Consider the following 21,007-nt stretch of genomic DNA (forward strand, 5'->3'; position numbering starts at 1 on the left):
AACAACGAGGCACTATTTTGGATAAACTGTTACAATAATTCCGTAAAATCATACAATTACTTTTCTTAGAAATAGCAAATACATATCCTTTTAATTTCAGAAAATATTTCTGGCAGTCTTTCTGCCAGAACAGCAATAAATAAACAGGCAGAATTTACTTTCTACAAAGATAGCTAACAAAAGAAGTGAGGAGGGAAGAGGGAGACAGAACACAGTGAAATGATATTTCAAAGGAAACAAAATATTTTATCGTCAGTACTTAGTTCATTGTCATTTCTAAAATATTTATTTTGCTTTTTTTTGACAATTCCGTATCCCTAACTTCAAACTTTGGATCGTTTTCAAAAGATAATAACATAGCTTTCTTGTTCAGCTGCCCTCTTTAAACTTTGACCTAAAATGACCTCTTGTATTTTCGCGCGACATTTGGGAAGGAGGCAGATCGCTGTCAAGTTGTTTAGACTCGTACCTCTACTTAACTGAGTAGAAACTGTTCATGTTAAGCAAAGCGTTACGTTTTATGTTTGCATCATGGCCATCCAATTCTCCATGGCACATAATTTCTAGCAAGGAGGTTGGGATAATGACATGTTTTCAAAAGTTGCATGAAGATCCACTGTCGTATAAAATCAGTCCAACGTTATAACAACTGTCATTTTATTCTATGCTTCGTGTGGGGATTTGATAACATATATATGTATTAGAAATCATATAATCATGTAAGTCATCATATCAAGTCAAAAAGTGAGTGAGTGTGAGGTCAGGAGTAAGTGGGTGAGTGTGAGTATGAGTGAGTGTGAGTTCTAGTAAGTGAGAGTGAGAGAGTGTATGAGTGAGTGCGAATTCTAGTAAGTGAGAGTGAGTGAGTGAGTGAGTGTGATTATGAGCGAGTGTGGGTTCTAGTAAGTGAGTGAGTGAGTGTGAGTATTCATGAGTGAGTGTGAGTTGTAGTAAGTGAGAGTGAGTGAGAGTGTATGAGTGAGGGCGAATTCTAGTAAGTGAGAGCGAGTGAGTGAGTGAGTGAGTGGGTAAAGTATTTGATGCTAGTTACCCTGTGGTTGTCCCCTGTGTCCCAGCCAGGTGCCTGATGACCAGTGGTAGGAAGCTGTGTGCTGTGCTGGTGGATCTGAGTGGGACTCTACATGTGGAAGACACGGTCATACCTGGGGCTGTGGAGGCACTTAGCAGGTAAAGTTATAGAGGCTTTTCATTGCCATCATGCTAATAAGCCCATTCGCAGTTCCAACTACACATGTGCGGTGTCAAAGGTAAAGGCCCCTGAGACGTAAACAAAACCTGTCTGGGCATTGTTATTCAAATCTCGACAATGTCGAGACCAGAACTGTTTACAAGCCAGGGGCCTTCACCTTTGACACTGCACATGTGTAGTTGGAACTCCGAATGGGCTTATTACAATTTGATTCCCCTGACGACAAGCGGTCTAAACTGGAAGTACATCCTACCTGACCGAAGACTTTACTCTACTCTACATGCTGTTGGCTATTGGATTACAGCAGCAGCATGTTGCTATGTTTAACAGACATGTTCACTGTATGATCCGAGTGCCTGGCAACAGCTGATCCACAGTGGCATTTCAGCATTTGAGACTGAGAGAGTAGCTGTATCTGTAGCTGTTGCCGAGGCAAAGAGAAGGGCCAGGAAAGCTCGCCAACAAAAAAACTGACTGCACTAGTACTAGTAGTAGACTCCCCCTGCTCTATGTGTAAGTGGCTGTCAGCACAATGTAATCCAAATCATGTTACATGAAAAGCCTGTATAGATTCTGAAACATCTGAAAATAAGAGGGCAAGCTAGGGTGCCGAAATGATGATGTATACTATATAGATTGCAGAGATTGATGATATAATAATGATATTTATTCAGTCCTTTACAGTCCATATCAGCTTTATAACCTTGTTGATAGATGATAGATGAAGTTTGCTCTTTAAGTTTGCTCTCATAATAGCTAGAATGAAAATGTACCTTCACTTTGTAATCATGCCCTGATATTCAAAGACGTTCGGCTTACGAGTTACATGTATATCATGCTTACCTGTATACTTATTGTTCCTACCATAGACTAAGAGAATGTCCTCTGAAGGTCAAGTTTGTGACCAACACAACAAAGGAGTCCAAACAGATGCTAGTGGACAGGTGTGTATCGCAACAGGTGTGCTTATTGTTACGCTTTACATCTATACAAGCTTACATGTTTTTAGATTGCCACATTCACAAGTTACAATTCTACCACCTTGAAACTGTTCTCTACCTTATCCAATCATTTTTTTCTTAGCTTCTTGATAATCTACTTTAAATGTCATTTAACACCTACTAAGTTGCTACTAGTAGGTACCTGAAGGCTGCCTCATTGAAAAAGCCTTCTCAAGAATGTCTTGAACATGTGGATATCTGAAGTGTGCATACCTTGGGGATAACCGATGCTGTGTAATTGTTAGTAGATCTCTTTGAATTCATCATTTTTGTTGACATTAACTTGTTCAATCAGTAGAAAAACCTGTAATTGACTTACAGGTTACGCAAGCTGGGGTTCGACATCCAACCAGAGGAGGTCTTTACCTCTTTAACTGCAGCCAGAAACTTAGTAGAAGAACTTAAGGTGCGCCCCATGTTGTTTCTTCAAGATTCAGCACTGCAAGACTTTGAAGGTTAGAAACCTACGATGTAGTTGTTAGATAAACTCAGTGTCAAGAATATGCGGATGGGGGGTCACTGTGAAAACCATGAGAATGAAAACAAAGAAAGATGTCAGTAAAATGTCTGTGTTAGAGAAATACACATAGAGAGCCAGCTTTGTAACTTTTCATGATCTCATTTCAATTTTATTATGTGTGTAGGTTAATTGACGATATGACTCTAACTACTTTTTGCTCTACAGAATGTTTGATTGTTGCAACTGTTTTTACCAGGTATCGACACTACCAACCCCAATGCTGTAGTGATTGGTTTGGCACCTGACATGTTTAACTACAGGCCTCTAAATGATGCTTTCAGGTATGGAGGTTTTATTTTTTTGATTTTCTGTACCAAAGACGGAACTAGTCTATAGTCTCATTTCTATTACTCTTTGTGTAAATTGTTTAAATAAAGTCTCTATCACATACACGTATGAATGGTTCACTAATAGTAGTTTTTTAAAATTACATTTTAACCTCACAAAATGTCAGTTTGCCGTGCTGTACATAAAATATCTCCCCAACAAATTGTTGGTAGAGAATGCACTACTCTAGTCAAAGGAATGTGGTCTACTTAATTTCATTCAATGAGACCCCCAACCAACACTGACAGGTTACCTTGCAATATCTCAGACTCCTGCTAGGGAGAGCCCCACTGATAGCCATCCACAAGGCCAGGTATTACAAGAAGAGTGATGGGCTGTCCATGGGACCCGGGCCGTTCGTTACCGGACTGGAGTATGCTACTGATGTCAAAGCGACAGTCGTGGGGAAACCAGAGACAACGTTTTTCCGAGAGGCTCTGAAAACTTTGGGCTGTTCTCCAGAGGAAGCTCTAATGATAGGTGATGTGAGTATGCTGACTTAATCAGGGTATAGTGAACTCTGCTTCTGAAATTAAAAAATTTAATGCAACCACATCCCTATATAGGGACCTTGAGTATAATCTCGGGATATTCGTGCAGCATAACGGCGGCCTCGCCACGGCACACATTTTCAACCAAGCACACAGGGTCATCACACCCTACTCTACTTGATAAGTGTGTTGGGTTCTTTTATGTGCAGAGGTTTGATGCTTGAGGCTAACTCTTAAAAGCTCCCGCACACATGGGGCCACCGGCTTTACTTCACCATCCGAAACGACAAATGCAATCCCTTACAACATGTCCGAGCTGGGGCTGACCTTAAGATTAAAGACGGACCCACGGAATTTGATCCACATGCATATGTGGCTAAGCACTGGAGTTGCTTTACCGCTTGCGCCACAGAGACATGTTCCTGCTTGGAAGTAATTACAGTGTAATCAAACAAGATCGTGGTCCCGAAAGTATTACACAACAAGATCCACCACACCACTGGAATCTGCAATACACACATGTATTCCCACCTCGTGCCTCACCAGCTAGTACGTGCTTCAAGTTGATTAGCTCAAGCTCACAGCCAATCAATACATGTCTTGTAATGATTAAGCTTGACCTTCATTTTGCCGACACCTACCCAGGTAGCAAATGTCATGAAAATTAGTTCATTCTCAAGTTTCGCTGTGCACAAATAAAGGTAGAGGGGGAAAGGAGGTTTTTGAGATGCTTTGATTTTGTGGTTGAAACAGTTCTGTAGTGCAGTATTGAATTTACACTGGAAACACATATTCTCAGTGTCATGAATTTGGAGAGGTCACCAAGAAAATAAAACTTCCAACATTACTAGCCTCCATAGCAGGCCTTATAATACACTATTTGCTGATGACTTCTTTTTGTACTGGGTCATTAATCAGGGCTGGCTGCACAAATGACCCTGTGTAAAAAGAAGCCATCAGCAAAACGTGTATTATAAGGCCCATAGAGCCTGCCTTGGAGGCTACAACATTATGGCATTTATGGTATGTGCCCTGAGTTGATTAACTCATGGATGCGTATCCAATCATTCCTCGTAACTTGTGACCTTTTATGTGGAAGACGTCTTCAAACCCATTTCCTGGCCTAACGGCCTTCCTAACAACCGGTCCTCTAAGCAAGTCTGTTCTTACCTTGATCAGCAAAAGTTTGTGTCACACAGACTTATGTAAGTCTTGCAATGTTTTTAGTGGTTTTATTTCAGTAATTTGGTACTAGTTTCCACAAACTCATGACACTACGAATATGAATTTTCCATCAATTACTACTGTACTACAGAATTGTTCAAACCGCAAACTCAAAACACTGCAAAAGCCAACTTTTTCCTTTCTGATCAAGTCCCCCCCAAATAAATGTATTTACAGTACCTGTTACCAGTGGGTTACTGTAATTCACTTGATCTTCATGGTAGCAAAATTTCATGATGTAAGAAAAATGGACATTTTCACTGAACTTAAACTTCACCGTGGTGGCAGGTGATTTACAGGACGGATGTGTGAAGGAATCATAAATAATTACAACAGGTTTTTTTCATGATGATGATAAGTTCACGGTACCGACTGAGGTGACTGTGAAAACAGTGAACATAAAGTTACAGTCAGTTGAAGAAACAAGAATTACAGTACTTGAAAAGCTAATACTAGTAATATGTTACTGGCAAGTTCTGATTAAATTTGCTGGAACAATAATGCATCCCCCAAAGACCTCATACCTCCGTGAAATATTTAGTGTTTTTCAAATTTCTTAATGCCATAGACCCAGCCTTATCATACATTATAACAGTTGATGCTCAACAAGTCACAAGCTACCCAAGTGTCCCAAATTGAGGTCATTGACCTCACCTATGGACTATACCACACTACTCTCAGGAAGGGGGTGTTGACCTGTAGTGCTGCAGTACCTAAAAATACTGCCAGTGGTCCAAAATTGCTATGTCTTCAGGACCTCTACCCACATACCAAAATTTCATTCAACTCCTTCTAATAAATCTGAAGAATCTTAAGTTATCAGTGTAAAGTGTTTAACACACAAACACGGTTTTAAAAAACAATACCTCCATCAAAGTGGAACCTCCTTCCCGGGGGTAACAAGAGTCCTAAATAGATCAAATTTCTAGCATTGTGTTCTACATTCCCCTTGTTAAAATCTCTCCTGGCCCCTGGAGTTAGACAGTAAGCGGTGCATAAATGTTTAATGTGATTTGACATAGCAATGTCTGTATGACTTGAGCCAAGGTAATGTGATAGAATCAATTTATCATGTAAAGAAATCTATTTTAGAGGACAATATACAAGATTTCCAATTATATGACACGTTGTTATTATCATTAAAAACTGTAGAAGGGACATTTCGGCGCTTTTCTTTCGCGACCTACTCACATAAGCAGCCCTGGTGCTCAATTCTTGATCATAACAAACAGAATATCATGGTAAAGGGCAATAAATACATTGTATTTGATAAAGTATTCACTGAGATGTGATCGACCGAAAGTTTCTGGACTTTCTGTGTTAAGTTTAGTGTTAGAACAAATCATGTAAAACAAGCCATGTTTTTCCAGGAAGGCATCCCTTTACACAACATGAAAAATAGACGTTGCTTCCTCCAAGTAATTGAAATGCTTATCCTGCCCCCCACTTAACGGGGCCTGTAAAGTAAAACCCTCCCTTCAAAATCCTCTTAAACCTCGGGATTTGAAAGCCGAATTCTTTGAAAGCCCTCTAAGTCCCCATTCCCTGCAGTTTCATCAGACTTGAAGTTATGGTACCTTCCCTCTTCAATCAGACTCAGCCGCGGTATGTATTGGCTGCATCATGCTATTAACTTTCCCGTCCTTCAGGAGGCAGATGAGTTAGTGTTAATCTGGGAATCTTTATTCGGGGACAGAAATACATCTTCTACCACCTGCATATGCAGGTTAGTGCTGGTAAAATTGGAATTTCCAGGAATTTCTGATGTCTACTTGTACCTACAATGTAAAGGAATGTTCCTCTAGCTTATCTGGTAGCAGCTTCATGGTTGAGCCCCTTCTTTCAATTACTAGGAGATACCCCGGTTCAAATCTTGGGAAGGGCATCTCGGTTGGGGCTGCACCCTCCTTTTGGAAGGAACGTAAAATGAGGTTCAAGGAGGTACTATTAGCACATTAAAGGGGAAGGGCTAGCAAACCCTCCCTGTAAATATATTCCTTGCTATGAAACAGCAAGGAAACTTGCTGCCCTATGGGCCACTAGGCACTACAAGGTGAATAACTACTCTCCAAGCAGAGGAGGGGTTCTGGCTGGTTTTTGACGGGTTTTTAGGCATTTTTGTCGAGCTTTCTACTTTGTCTTTTTTTGGGGGGTGGGGGTTGAAGCAACCAAAAAAAAATGACAAAAGTAGAAACCCCGACAAAAGCGCCTAAAAACACGTCAAAAAACGGCCGGAACCCCTCCTCTGCTTGGAGAGTAGTGAATAACAACCTGTGCCTAAAGCCCATGTCACACTTACAGGACCTTCCCACAACTTTGCTCCCGACCACTCCCCTACCAAGGTTGGCGCTGGGTTGGGACTAACCAGGAATCCATCCTATTCTAGCTCTAGTTCACTCCTCTGGTCACATCTGAGCAGGATATGACTTTTCCGACTTTGATCTTTTAAAATTCATTGGCTGGCCTATAGACGAGTTTTTGCGTCTGCACCGTGTAATTCAGGGAAAATGATTACGCTGAAAACTATCAAATCTCAAACCATCTCTCAGAGGTGGTCTGCGATGTAATCCTTTTGGCAAAAACGATTTAGAGCGTTCACATCGATAAGACTGAAACATCCTGAAAAAATTTGTTAACTTATCTTGTTGAAGTTTTTTGACTGAGAGTAAACAACCTCGCCAAACAACTCCCAACCACAGATGGCCTTCTGGAAAAATTTGAAGTGTTATTTCCAACACAGAAATTGAAATGACCCAAATTTTTGACTGTCATGGTCAAAGAATGAGCAAATTTGGGTTATAAAAGTCCAATTTTTGTCAAATTGAAAATTACAGTTCAAATTGTTCCACAATGACTTCTGCCAACACAGATGAACTGTCAAGCACAGATAACCTTGGCCAGGGCAAGAAGATAACCTCCTTGCTCATGACTAACTCCCAACCATGATCTGGAGAACATCAGGAGGCTATGGTTGACTATGTGTGACATGAGGGCTTTACATGCATGGTCCATGATAAAATCAGCCTATAACACAAGGATGATACATCCCCCAAATGCCTAATGCGTTCTCCGTAAAATGATCCCCAACATGCCACAGCTTCAGTGTGGTACTGTAAATGCAGAAATGTTCGCGGTGGTTTTTTCGTGGCAACCCTTTCACCACGAACTTAAAACCACTGCGACCATTTTGTCCAACGCTGTAGCAGTATGTGACCATAGCGCTGCAGTAAATTTAAAACCTCTGCGAACGCTCCATCTTTGCCTTAGCATGAATTATAACCAATGCAAACTTAAATGCATTTACAGTACCCTCTTTAGGTACACATCCCTATTTCCATTTTTTCATTTCAATCCCCGTGTTATTGCTGTGAAGTTGGTAGTGGACTGTTCGCGTCCTGAGGTGACCTCCACATACAGTTTGTATCATGAATGTATTTATTGAACGTTCCACCTTACCACATCTGGAAAATTGAAAATACGCTAAATGATAGTCCTGGTGAAATTCCCTCCTGACGGATGACCAATGCAACTGTGAAATTGAACAGAGGCACAGAGGTATCCGGCTGACTTCTCGTTCCAACCCGGGTGTGATTGTCGGGGGGATTTGAGTAGTCTCTGTTGAACATGGAACATCAATGTCTGCGTCGATAACATCCTCTGCTTCCTTCCGTGTTGAGACTAGGTACATCTTCTTGCCTCATACAAAACCAGTCTGGAGGCCTTTGTATATTGTGTGGTTCAGCTCAGTTCAGTTCTGTATAGGAAACTGCCCCAAGTTATAAATGTTTTGTTGGACAAATACAATGTATCTGTACAAGTATGCAGTAAATCTTCCCGGCACCAACAATAGTATCTAGAAGTTCATTCCAAATTCCTTAAGTGCAAAGTGCAAATTGAATGTGAGGATAGATATGTGACATCGTGGCCACTCAAATATCAAATCAATATATTGCTCTAAATCTTAACTTCTTTTAAGGTTTACCTTTTTTCAGGTAATGGACGACGAATGATGAGATTCAACAATCAAAGTGTTTTTACAATGCGGGTGGCCTTCAGCACCAGAATAGGTGTGTTTTACTGAGTGGATGGTATTCAGCACCAAGGACGGGTGTGTTTGCCTTTGTGTGGATTGTGTAGAGATTGTGATGAGGCAGAATCTGGAGTCTCTGTTGACTGATCAGGATACCAGGGATGTGTTAGGGGGGTCTCCCATTTATACATGTAAGTCCTTACATTAGTTTCAAGTCAATCCATTGTGACATATACTTAAGGTGTAAAGTTCTGACTGTCTTTTAAGTGAACATTTGAATTTACAGACTCCGATCGGGATCTCTAAAATTCTGCCAGATTGCAATCTCTACATTGACATATACAACAGACTGAGGCCTAGTTGAAATATCACGACCATTGTCAAGGACTGCCTGCTATGGATATAAATGACATCATTTTATTACCAATAGAACATTTCCGCTCTATTGTTGGAAACCATGGCCAACAACTGGAAGAAAGGCTTGCTATAAAGGCAAGCTAAAAGTGAATTGCAGTAGACTTTACAATAAACTCAACTTGAATAGGACCTTACATTCTTCAATAGTTTGTCCCAAGGTGAACAGCAACTCTGCAACCCATGTGTCGGCCACAGCAAGTAAATTTTATGGATGACATCCCCTCCAGACTTCAAATCCAATGCGAGAGCAACAAAAAAAAGCAAGATTGTAAAAAAAATAAGATTACTAATTTTTCAAAATAGAGATTTGAAATAGCAACAAGATTGAAGCGACAAATCATGAACAAGTCTTTAGTTGCTGTACTCAAGAAGTGCAGAAAATGACACTAGTGTGGTAGCCTAAGTACCGGTATCACTACAACTACTCTCATGGCTACAACACCTGTGTCACTTCTACAACTACACTCAAGATTACCACATGACAGATCTTGCCATATCTTTTCGTTTTTTTCTTATAATGTGGACCATTGCTAAAGGGGAAGAAAGTTTTATGTCTTTTTTTTTTTAAATCAGGCAAAAATCAATGCCCACACAGATGCCATCCATATAATTTCCTTGCTGAGGCCTTAATATAGACAAAACGCTGACATTTTATTGCACCTAAATAATAGCAATCAATCAGACACCATCTGCATTCTTATTGATTTTATATCTTATTACTAGTCTGATTGGCAAGGTTATGTCAAGGGTCAATGATTAATGAAAGGATGTCATAAATAATGTTGCAATTAGTCGAATAGATATGCCAGACTTACTCCATTTTAGACGTTATATTCAATCTATATGGATATATTGTAAATGACATTCATTTACTCAACGCTACAATTGTCGAATTAGGGACGGTCAATTAGCCTTAGGGGTGAATGAATGGGTGGGGAAATCATGCTCTACTGTATGACTGTCATACATAAAACTTTCATCAATCTTTTTGTTGGGTGACCTTTATACATAATTTCTCAAAAATCTGCATTAAAAAACTTGAATATTTCATGTGTACAGCTACAACTGGATCTAGAGTTTGGGAGTTTGAACCCCGGCTGTTGTCGCTCATCCAACATGCATGCTACCGGAAAGCATTGCATGCGGTCCTTAGGATAGGACCACTGTTCATTATGCTTGTTGCATGAATAGCGCAAGGGGAGTTTCCCAGGTACAATGAACCTGTATATACATAACATCTGTCTTCTCTGTCATAACTAATGGAAGATTAGCTCTTCAGTCAGCTAGACTGCATCCAGATCAGTTTCATCTTTTAACATGCCACACCGCATGCCAAGAAATTTACATATAAATCAGTCACCTGCATGGTTTTAGACATGTAGCATTTTAACCCTCCTCCTGTTGAGGTAGCCTTTTTGGTACCACATTTGTATTGAATATGGAGTAAGGCAGCAGGGAGAAGGTTATTAAGCCCCTGCATGTTTGAAGTGAGCGAGCCAGAGAGAATTGTAATGTACCGTGCCTAAGGTCATTTAGCAGATTAAGGTTAATCACGGTTACATTGTATGTTAACTGGTCTTTGGAAATTTGAAATGGGGAGGGGGGCAGGGGTGATACTTTGTGTCAGCAGCTAAGTGTTATGGGTTAATAGATGATGAAGATACGGAATGGGTACTGAGTAAAGACTAGGGGAATTGGGAGGGGGCGTTGGCACACTCTTGCACAATTTCTACTAACAACACTGTGTTAGTGCTGTTATATTTTATTTTTGTTTGAGGTTATCATTGGTATGTATTACATGTAGGTCATGTTAGATTAGACACAAGTTGCAATAATAACATGAGTGCAGTACCACTTTGTCTTTCAAATCAGAAACTAAGATATCTTACTAGTTGTGCTATGATTGATAGTAATGATGATATGATTTGTCATATTTTCACTATTTACCTTTGTTGTCAGGATGTTCGGGATGACGTTGGAGGTGCCCAGGTGGCTGGTATGGCTGGGATCCTCGTCAAAACTGGTAAGTACTGGTCAGAACTGGTAGGTACTGGTCAGAACTGGTAGGTACTGGACAGAGCTGGTTAAGTTCTTTTAAGAACTGGTATATATATATATATATATATATATATATATATATATATATAGATAGATAGATAGATATTGGTCAGAACCAGTATGCACTGGTCAGAACCAGTATGCACTGGTCAGAACCAGTATGCACTGGTCAGAACCAGTATGCAAGTTGGTCAGAACCAGTATGCACTGGTCAGAACTGGTGCATGTAGGTACTGGTCAAACTGGTTAAGTTCCTTTTATGAACCAGTAGGTACTGGTCAGAACTGGTAGGTACTGTTCAGAGCCGGTTATTGATAAGCTCTTTTTATATAGAACTTGTATTATATATATATATATATACTGATCAGAACTAGTAGAATTATTACTGTTGAACAGTTCACACATATTGTTTTTAGCCATTTAATTTTGAAAAGTTTGCAGTATACTTTTCATTAAATCTTTCAAGAGAATGTGGCATGTTTCAGTTGAATAGTTTTTTCTTGGTTGTTCATATTTGCACTGTCTTAGAGAAGAGACTTACCTGTAAATGATGATAAGGACTTTATAAAAATTTGCATTTTTGTAAGTTACAGTAGTGCATACAATAGGACACCTATATGGAAATCATGAGCATATTTCTGTTCATAAATGCCAGATAGAATTGATACATGGATCACAAAGCCATCAGATATACATGATAACATTCTAATATGTGCAAAACCTCCACGTAATTAAGTCATTTCTACATCAAATTAAAAGGCCTGACAGCATAATTCTTTGCTCTAGGCAAAGACAATTTTTCATGACTTGGTAATGATTTCATGGCATCCACCCCAAGCAAAGTAAAAGAAATGATCAAATACATAACATTCAATATTGACGAGCTTATTACTGTAGGCTATTGATTCTATGTGATATACGCTGCTAGCTTTATGTCTTAAGGGCTTAAAATGATGGAAAGTAGTCATCGGAAACTGATATATGTATGTAAAGTATGAGAATAGTATGGGGTTTATGTTTTTGCACTGTAACTTGTTCAGAAATCTATGGACATTTCTCCATCGAGTTAACTTTGCTATTGTATAGAAATGTTGTTAAATTACGATATCAATGAGATGAACTCTTTTAGTTTTTTGTCTTCCATAGGACCATGAACTTTTGGTTTAATGTCAGAATTTGCATATTTTTGTCTGACAAAAATTACTGTCACATTTGACGAAAGCAGAAAGAGAACGTGACAATGGATATTGTAAATGCATTTAAGTTGGTTTTAATGTTTTTTTCGTGGTAGGGCGAAAATGGGGCGGTTTTAAGTTCGTGTTTGAGACAACATAATTATAGTAGACAAGGGGGTCTATAGGAGGGCAAAAAATAGCACAAACATAAAACCACTGCAAACATTTCTGCATTTACAATATTGACCAACTGGGTGAAAATAAAACCAATGCAATTCATTTGAAGATTATCAGTACATTATTTCTAACCAGTGTTCAGGGACCTCCAAGAACTTTCCAAACTCAGCAGTGTCCTTCAACTCAACCTTGCACAGTTTCCCAATATCTTATGTATTCATAGATTTTCTACATGGTGTAAATTCACTTAAGGTTGCTGAGAAGGACAGAATAAAGGTCATATAATTGCTTTACATCATAATACACCTATCAGGTCAAGATTATAGCACTCAAGGCTCCCTGCTAATATTTTCTTCTAATGCACAATTTATAGTGAACTCTCAACTATTGGGTTTCCAATTTTTATGTATAATAGCTTTCTTTTCATCTGTTTAGCAGACTAAAGCATGCAGGCATCTTTCCTATTTGCCTAAAAGCTTTTACTGTGTAGTTTAAAGCCTGAGAATATTTCAGAGCTTGAAGGTGGTAGTTAGGCATTCAATTCGCATTTCAATAACACTCCAATTTGTGTGTTAGGTAATGCTAGAAGTGTGTTTCGTTCGTCCACTTTAGGTTAGAGCCGTGACAGGGCCAGGAATTGAAAAGATCATTCTGTTGGAAAATGAAAGGGCAAGAATACATCAGTGTCTTCAATACACCGTGTCACCTTCGCCGAGTTCTAATCTCTCGTACTTTCTGTACGCCGCGGTTTGCTGAAAGGCTTATTTTCTCCCGGCCTTGATGGATGATGAACTCGAAAAACATGACATTCTAAAAGTTTGTCTGCCCGACTGTAAGTCGGTAACTTTCTGCATGAGTGCTGTAACGGTTTCTGAGTCGTAAGTCAAAAACATCACTCTCCAAGCAGAGGTTGGGTTTCGGCTTGTTTTTGATGTCTCTTCATAGGCGTTTTTGTCAGACTTTTTATTTTGTCTTGGTTTCTTACAACCTCTGCTTGGAGAGAAGGTGTTGGCGGCGGAAAGAGAGTTTGAGTTTTGCGAGTCATTTTGATCCACTTATAAACCCTGTTTTGACTGGACAGCGATCGCTGAATGATCGTTGAACGACTAAGATTAGATTTGTGTGCCCTTTGATTTTATAATTGAAATATGATGCTTGATGTAAAGGTATGATTTAAAAAAAAAAACACCACAAAATGTACGGAATAGGGTCAAGCAGGTTACACATACCTTAACAGAGAAAGGGCACTAGCAATCTGTTGTAATGATTATATACTGATCTTCTTGCAAGTGAATGTACTGCTAATATGCCCTATTGACCCACACATACTGGGGCAAATCATATCTACTCTGAACACAATAGACCACAAATTGGGATGAAAATTGGTAGTGTTTTCTCAGGGAATTGGGATTACGAACAATCATCGTACCATGACGTATCTCCAAACGGAATTTTCCAGAGGGACTTGCGTTGATGAAATTTTCCGTGACGGGTCCAAAATCCACCTGCGAATGTAAATGCCACGAAATCATCGCAACTGGCGTTCAATATTCCTCCGGATTGAGGTGACATTTCGTGCGCTGATCACTTCTGACCTCACCTTTATGTCAGAAAGTCCGATCTATATGCTGTGATGAGTTAACTTATGTCCTGTAAATGTCGACGGTAAGAAGACATTTTCCGCGGGAATAAAGTGCTTTGTGTTTATGATCCAAGATAATTGCTTTCTATACTTGCCGCTGGACAGATCTCCAATGAAGTACAAACTTCAAGGATAAAGATTAGATTTACAGGCACACTGCGAAGTGGGAATTTAATGATATAGAGTAAGAAGGTGATAATGTTTGTGATTGTTGTATGTTATATGTTTGATTTATATTGAGTTTTAAGTGTGCACTTGCATTCTCTCTGTACACCATTTACATACTATGTGAAGTTGGATATAATTTACCATGAGGTGGGGATAATGCTTATTGTCATATATGTTACTATATTTGCTCTATATGAGTTATAAATGTGCAATGAATTCTCTATATACATGATTTATGTGTACATGTAGCTGAACATGACATATTATGAGATAGTGATAACGTTTATTGTCATATATTATAGTTGATTTACATTGAGTTGTAGTTGTGCATCTATATCATCTATGTATATCATGTACATGTAATAGTATATTTGATCAGTGTACATTAAGTTGGGATAGTAATGTTGTCATATGTTACATTTGATTTACATGAATGAAGGTGAACATGTGTATTTTCTCTATATATGATAAACCTTACAGACCAGACTAATACAGCTTAGCTTCTACCTATTATAAAAAAAGTGTGTGTTTTGCCTAAAGGTGGTTTGCAGATTATGCAAGATAAACAAAATGATTGGATATATTGTATGAGTGTATTCTTGTAACATAATAGAGGCAAGTGTCCAACGACGGTCATGCAGCATAATCTTTCATCCTGCCATCCCTTACAACGCAGGGAACAGGAAGTAATTTTTTTCCCGTTTTAACTTCACAGACCGATTCCCCTGTCAGCCATCATCATTAGAGAATGCAGTTACACTCATGATAGGGTAATTACCGTTCGTTTCCAAGGGCTCCTCCGCAGATTAGAAAACATGCCGTTGGACGGTCTCCAAGGTAACCCTGCTCTCCTCTGGAATCCTGATTGTGTCTTTCCTCCATCACTGCTCTCATTTGCATAATTGATTGCACAGAGGCAGCCCAGTTCCGAGTGCTGAATTTGTGAAAAGTTGCAGTCGTTCAACCGTTTCATTCAAGCATCTGTCAGAACTGCATCGTTCAGGGTTATGATGCATATTCGTACTTGAACAAGATGATCCTAAAGGGTTTGGGTAAAAATAGATTTTTATTACATTGCAATGTTTTTGGTTTTAAAGGTTGTACAGTACACGTTCTTGTCATCTGTAAGGTGCTTTGTGATATTTGTATTAATGTACGTGTGGCACACTGTACCAGGAATTGATGACAGAGCTCCACTTCTATTGTATGGTGGAAATCCTATTCAAATCCAATTATTTTGAATTGCCAGGTTTAATCTTGCAATAGACACATGTACATTGTATGCGGACAATACTGTTTCTATATATGAACAATGTACATGTGTTATTATTTCTCTTAGTCTCTAACAGACTACTTGGGTAACTAGGCAAAATAATATACATTGGCTAAATAGGCTGGGTGATTGACTTGCCAAGGGCATCAGCCTGGAATTTGTACAGGTACCTCTATGGTCATCAATCTCCTATAATAGCAGATCATTAAGCCAATTTGGCCAATTTCTACTATTTTTGCAGGAACCCAGAGAGTCTGGTCTGAAACTTAATTTGTAGCCTTTGCCCTCTGAAATTGCTTGATCATGCATGCATATGTTAGGGTAGAAATTTATTGATTGATTTGAAATTTGGTATTTAGAAATGAGAGACCATCCTAATAAATTCCTAGCATTCTGGTTGGAGTTGCTGTCTACAGATACTCAGGATCTCTGATCATCATGGTAGAATCAACGATTTTGCCAAATCACAATCTTTTCTCTGACATATACATATATATGATCAAGCAATTGACACTGTACTCTAATTCTGTGTCTGTTGTTTCTTCCAGGTAAATACAGACCAGGGGATGAGGGAAAAATTAACCCCCCTCCAACTGCAGTGTGTGACAGTTTCCCTGAGGCAGTAGACTACATTTGCAACAAAATACTGAAAAATTGAAAAGATATTATAGTCTAAAATCACCAACAATTTTAACCTTCTTCTTGCCACCTAACCCAATACAAATTCGGTGCTAAATGATTGCATCAGCTAGCAGGGAGAAGGTTAAATGCTTTCCCATGTTGCATGTGTCACTTTCCTAAATGTACATGTATAGTGAAATTACCAGAAAGTCTATGAAACTTTATTCCTACCTTCTCTCTGCTAAAGTAACCTTTGTGTGACACTAAATTTGTATTGGCAGGGAAAAGATTAAGAATCAACCAAGGCTTCACTTTATATATAATATGACAAGATATTCTTTTAGTCTTTTGATAATTAAAGATGTTGAAGCTTGGATGCTAACAAAAGTAGGTGGTGCCCAGGCTTATTCTAGAAAATGCTGAAGTAGTGTTTGTCCAAATGTAAGTCATTGTTTGTCGTAATGAAATAGAAAAGGGAGATTTCTAAATATAGATTTATTGCCCAAGCAAACAATAAGAGAGAAATGCAGAATGATTTAATTTCACTACCAATGATGATAGGGGAAAACCAGTGCAGACATTCGTGGACAGAAAACATTAGCACAAATCTCCTGCAAATCAAGACTATTTCTTCCACAGTTAACTAGTTTTTCAAATTCGAAATAGAATAGCAATTGAGGTACCATAAATCGTAAAGAATGGTGACATTTCATCGAGTTTGATAAATATGTTTTTGTGTATATTTGTGTGTGTGTGTGTGTGTGTGTGAGTGAGAGAGAGAGATAGAGAGAGAGTAAAAGAATGACCTAATAATATAATAATTATGTTTCAAGATATTGTATTTTCCTGCTGACAAAAGCATTGAAGCTTAAATCACAATCGTTCTATTTTAGTGGCATCAAGAAATGCCATAAACAGTAGTTACATAACCTCTTAATTGAATAGAAAATATTGCTTCCCTTATATAATGCGACAATCTTATTATATTAGTCTAGATGATTAAAACTATTGAAGCATGAATGACAACTTTGCTGCCTTTTTTTCTAATTGGCATCAAGTCGTGTTTCGGAACAAATCCAAGTTATGCCTCGGGGGCGTGTCATCCGTTGAAGATATTAACATGATAATCAACGATACCAGACACCCGCATAACCAAAAGGATTTTGAAAAATGGAAGTAAAAGTTTGCATGAGATTATATCTAGATGAAAATATTGTGCCAAGGAAACTTGGTTTGAAATTGAAGACGAAACATTTCCTCTGCACGATTAACCTAAAAGTAATATCACACATGCACATGCTCATACGTATACATATACATACACATGCACAGACATACACAGACATACATCCATCCATCCATACACACGCTCAAACACATTCACACAGGCACACATACACAATGACACAGTCACACATTCATATAAACCTGTTGTCACATACGCACACTAAGACATGACGCACACACACTATATATATACATACCCACTAATGCACAGATACGCAAATACGCAGACATACAAACACCCAATAAGATAGTATGTCTTTGCAATATGCATCATATCCCATTATATACATATCCTCACGATACAGAAACTTTAACATTTTGTAATCAGCGGAAATCTTATTTTGCAGTAATTATAATCTTATCAAATCTGATTCACGGTTCAGAAAATTAGAAGTGACGGCCATAACCCATCTTATCCGGCAAGGTGACATCTAATCATTTCCAAGTGATGTCTGGGGCCCGGAAAAATTACATTGCAATAATTAAATGTCAGACGGAATACCCAGGTTGTTGAAGTTATCAAGTACGATGTAGTGATGTGTTGGCGTTTAAGATATTCCATTAAAGACGGAGTATAAGTCATTTCAGGAAAATGCCCCTACAATTCTTTCCACTGTTACTCCTTGTAAATTTTTAAGTTGTTTGTTCTTCATCTTTATTGTTCCTTCAATGAAGTGAGTACGGTTTAAAAATAGTGACTAAGTGCAGTTTAAACTTTATTTACACAGTCTACTATGAATATGAATTTTCCACAATATTTTGCTTTTTAGTTTATTAGTGAGCATACTATGGATGTTTAACAGCGTCACTATGTTGATACGATTCGCTCCATGTTTATACTTACAAATTGTGTGTGTACCCAGCAATCTCAGATATTAATGAAAGTGTGTATCCATATTCAATAAGAAAGTATTTTTCGACCATAGTGGTTTAAGAGCTGTCCACTCAGAAAAGAAATTTTTCGGTGTATTCATTCAATAGAAACTCGTCACTTGAATTTTTACCGACATATCGTTGATGATTGCTGTTTAGTCATATTAGACTCAATCAATGCTTATGATACACATCCATGTGTCGATAATATAACGTCGTTGATGCAAGTCGTGTTCGTGGCTTATGTTTCGTCGCGACCTCAGAATCCTCTCCCATGCCACTGATGCACTCTTGATACCTACATTTCGGCGGCAATCTGCGCAAGCGAACCGGCAAAATGGAGCTAGATGCGTGAAAAAGATAGAAACGGGAAAAACGTCTAAGTCCCTTCCAATATGTGACCGCAGTACATAGGTTTATAGGAGCTAGGATAGAATCAAATTGAAAAAGTGAAAAATGTCGGGCTTTCATCTATTCAAGGCATTTCCTCACTCTTTGTCATAAAAGACTCAATGTCAAATGTTCAAATGTTCGAAAATATGAAGGGGTAATATATTTGTTACTGCTATGTGAAGGCTGAGATAGATGTCATACTTTAAAAATGACACTTGGAAAACTTGAGGGTATTGACCGAGCTTTCATTTATGCCATTCCTAAATCATTGTTACGACTACAGTGATGTAGAGTGTCCATAAATGATAAAAGGTAGACTATTTGTTACTGCTATGTGAAGAAAACGATAGACGCAATACGTTACAAGAATGAAACAGGGAAAACATGGGAGCATTGACCGCATTACCATTTATTCTGAGCCTTTCTCAACTCAGTCACCACAAAAACAGGAGTCTAAAGTAGACAAATATCCATACATGATAAAATGTGAGCTATTTGTCACAGCTAGCCGCAATAACACATTGTGCAGCTAAGCTTCTCACAAACTATAAAACAGTAGTATTTCTTTACTGTCTTCTCATTGTCTTCTTTATCCCTGCTCTGGGTAATCCGTACATATTTGACAGTACTTATCAGAACAGCCATTCTTTAAGCACCATGGCGAGAACAGAATACACAAATCAAGAAAACAATATCATTTGTTTATTAGCTCTTTCTACCGTCTTCCCATTCTATTTACTCTTCTTCTGTGTAATCCAATATATATATGTCTACGTCACAGTTTTTCAGAACAACCGTACTATCAGCACCAAGGGGAGCAGACCATTCAAAAAGTAAGGTAAACAATATCCTTTGTTTGTTAGCTATAATTTTACCATCTTTCCAGTCTTTTTACTCTTATTCTAAGTAATCCAATATATATGCCTGCGTCACCGTTTTATTTCAGTACAACCGTACTACCAACACCAAGGAGAGGGAAAACAATATGCCTTGTTAATTAGCTGGATCTTTCGGTCCATCCATGGTCGTGCTTTACGTCTGTTCTCAGAAATCCACACATATGTACATGTTAGATCAGCACCAGTTCAAGTAGAGGAAACAAAGCCAAGAAAACAATAGCCTTTGTTTATTAGCTGGGGTTTTGCAGTCCACCCATGGCTAGACTTTTGTCCCTGTTCCAACTAATCCACACATATGTACTTGTCAGAATAATGGTACTATTAGCACCGCTGCAAATAGAATGAAAACAAAGCTAGGAAAACAAGAGCCTTTAAGTTTGATTATTGGCTGTATTTTTACGGTCTATCCATGGGCTTGCTTTGCCCCTGTTCTACGTAACCCACACATATGTAAGTGACAGAACGGCACCAGTGCAAGTAGGGAGGAAACAAGGCCAGGAAAACAGTAGCCTTTGTTTAGTATTAGCTGTCCATCCATGGTCTAGCTTTTGCTCCCATTCTAAGTAATGCACACATATGGACGTTATAGTTTCAGAGCCAAGGCAGTGCAACTATTCTCACACTGTCGTCTCTATTTCATGTCTAGGGCGTTGCTAAAACTTTACTCTCTCGATCTCCCATTCGTTTACTTATAGTGTATGATTTGAGTGTGTAACTGATAATAATCTCAATTTTCAAACTCATACCGAAGACTAATTGCAAGGGGACACACAGACACGATAACGTAAAAAGGTAAATAGAGTCGATAGATATATATGATGCTTCCACAGAGTATCACTGGCGGATTCGACTCCTTTTGAGGTAGCGGCTAATGAACAGTCTCACGTTTGTACTAATACGTGTGTTTTGTGATTTTAGTAGAAATGTACTTTTTCAGTGTTTTCTAAATGGTGTTATGATAATGCAGTGGTATTACAATAGACGGGAAAACGGAATAGGTATAACAGCAGATAGCCATGATTAGTCGTAATGAACGTAAACATTGAAGGAATATAATATAAGAAAAGATTTTAAGTTCTTGTTTTTCATAGTTTGAAACGGTCCCCTTTGTGATATCTCGTCGCCCATCCGTTTGCAACAATCCCCCAAACACAATGCATTAAGCTTCATGCCGCCCTCTCCTTTTTGGCACAAGGATTGTAGATCAAACATTGAGATTGC

General features: G+C 38.6%; 2 protein-coding genes across 3 annotated transcripts in view; both read left to right on the plus strand.

The window, feature by feature from the left end:
* Positions 1-388: 388 nt before the first annotated feature.
* On the plus strand, positions 389-19,456 carry LOC136425236 (haloacid dehalogenase-like hydrolase domain-containing protein 2). 2 transcript variants are annotated; one of them, XM_066414041.1, is made up of 8 exons: positions 389-507; positions 1,075-1,188; positions 2,080-2,154; positions 2,533-2,666; positions 2,928-3,012; positions 3,327-3,543; positions 11,180-11,243; positions 16,262-19,456. In XM_066414041.1, the coding sequence occupies exons 1-8, from the start codon at positions 497-499 to the stop codon at positions 16,369-16,371; spliced, it is 810 nt and encodes a 269-aa protein (XP_066270138.1). In that variant the 5' UTR covers positions 389-496; the 3' UTR covers positions 16,372-19,456. The 2 variants fall into 2 exon arrangements, with proteins under 2 accessions (XP_066270138.1, XP_066270139.1); XM_066414042.1 differs by having other exon boundaries at positions 1,079-1,188.
* LOC136425239 (small ribosomal subunit protein eS27) overlaps positions 7,847-21,007 on the plus strand; it is a 214,923-nt gene continuing 201,762 nt past the window's right edge. Inside the window, exon 1 of the mRNA XM_066414046.1 lies at positions 7,847-7,867. Coding sequence (XP_066270143.1) covers positions 7,850-7,867 — 18 coding nt within the window. The 5' untranslated portion in view covers positions 7,847-7,849. The remainder of the gene's footprint in view (positions 7,868-21,007) is intronic.

Source organism: Branchiostoma lanceolatum, chromosome 19, assembly GCF_035083965.1.
Source record: "Branchiostoma lanceolatum isolate klBraLanc5 chromosome 19, klBraLanc5.hap2, whole genome shotgun sequence".
Taxonomy (NCBI): domain Eukaryota; kingdom Metazoa; phylum Chordata; class Leptocardii; order Amphioxiformes; family Branchiostomatidae; genus Branchiostoma; species Branchiostoma lanceolatum.

Excerpts from the sequence above, each read along its gene's own strand:
- LOC136425236 (XM_066414041.1), top strand. Across the intron at positions 2,155-2,532 it reads AAACAGATGCTAGTGGACAG|GTTACGCAAGCTGGGGTTCG; the intron begins GTGTGTATCGCA and ends ATTGACTTACAG. Across the intron at positions 3,544-11,179 it reads AAGCTCTAATGATAGGTGAT|GATGTTCGGGATGACGTTGG; the intron begins GTGAGTATGCTG and ends CTTTGTTGTCAG.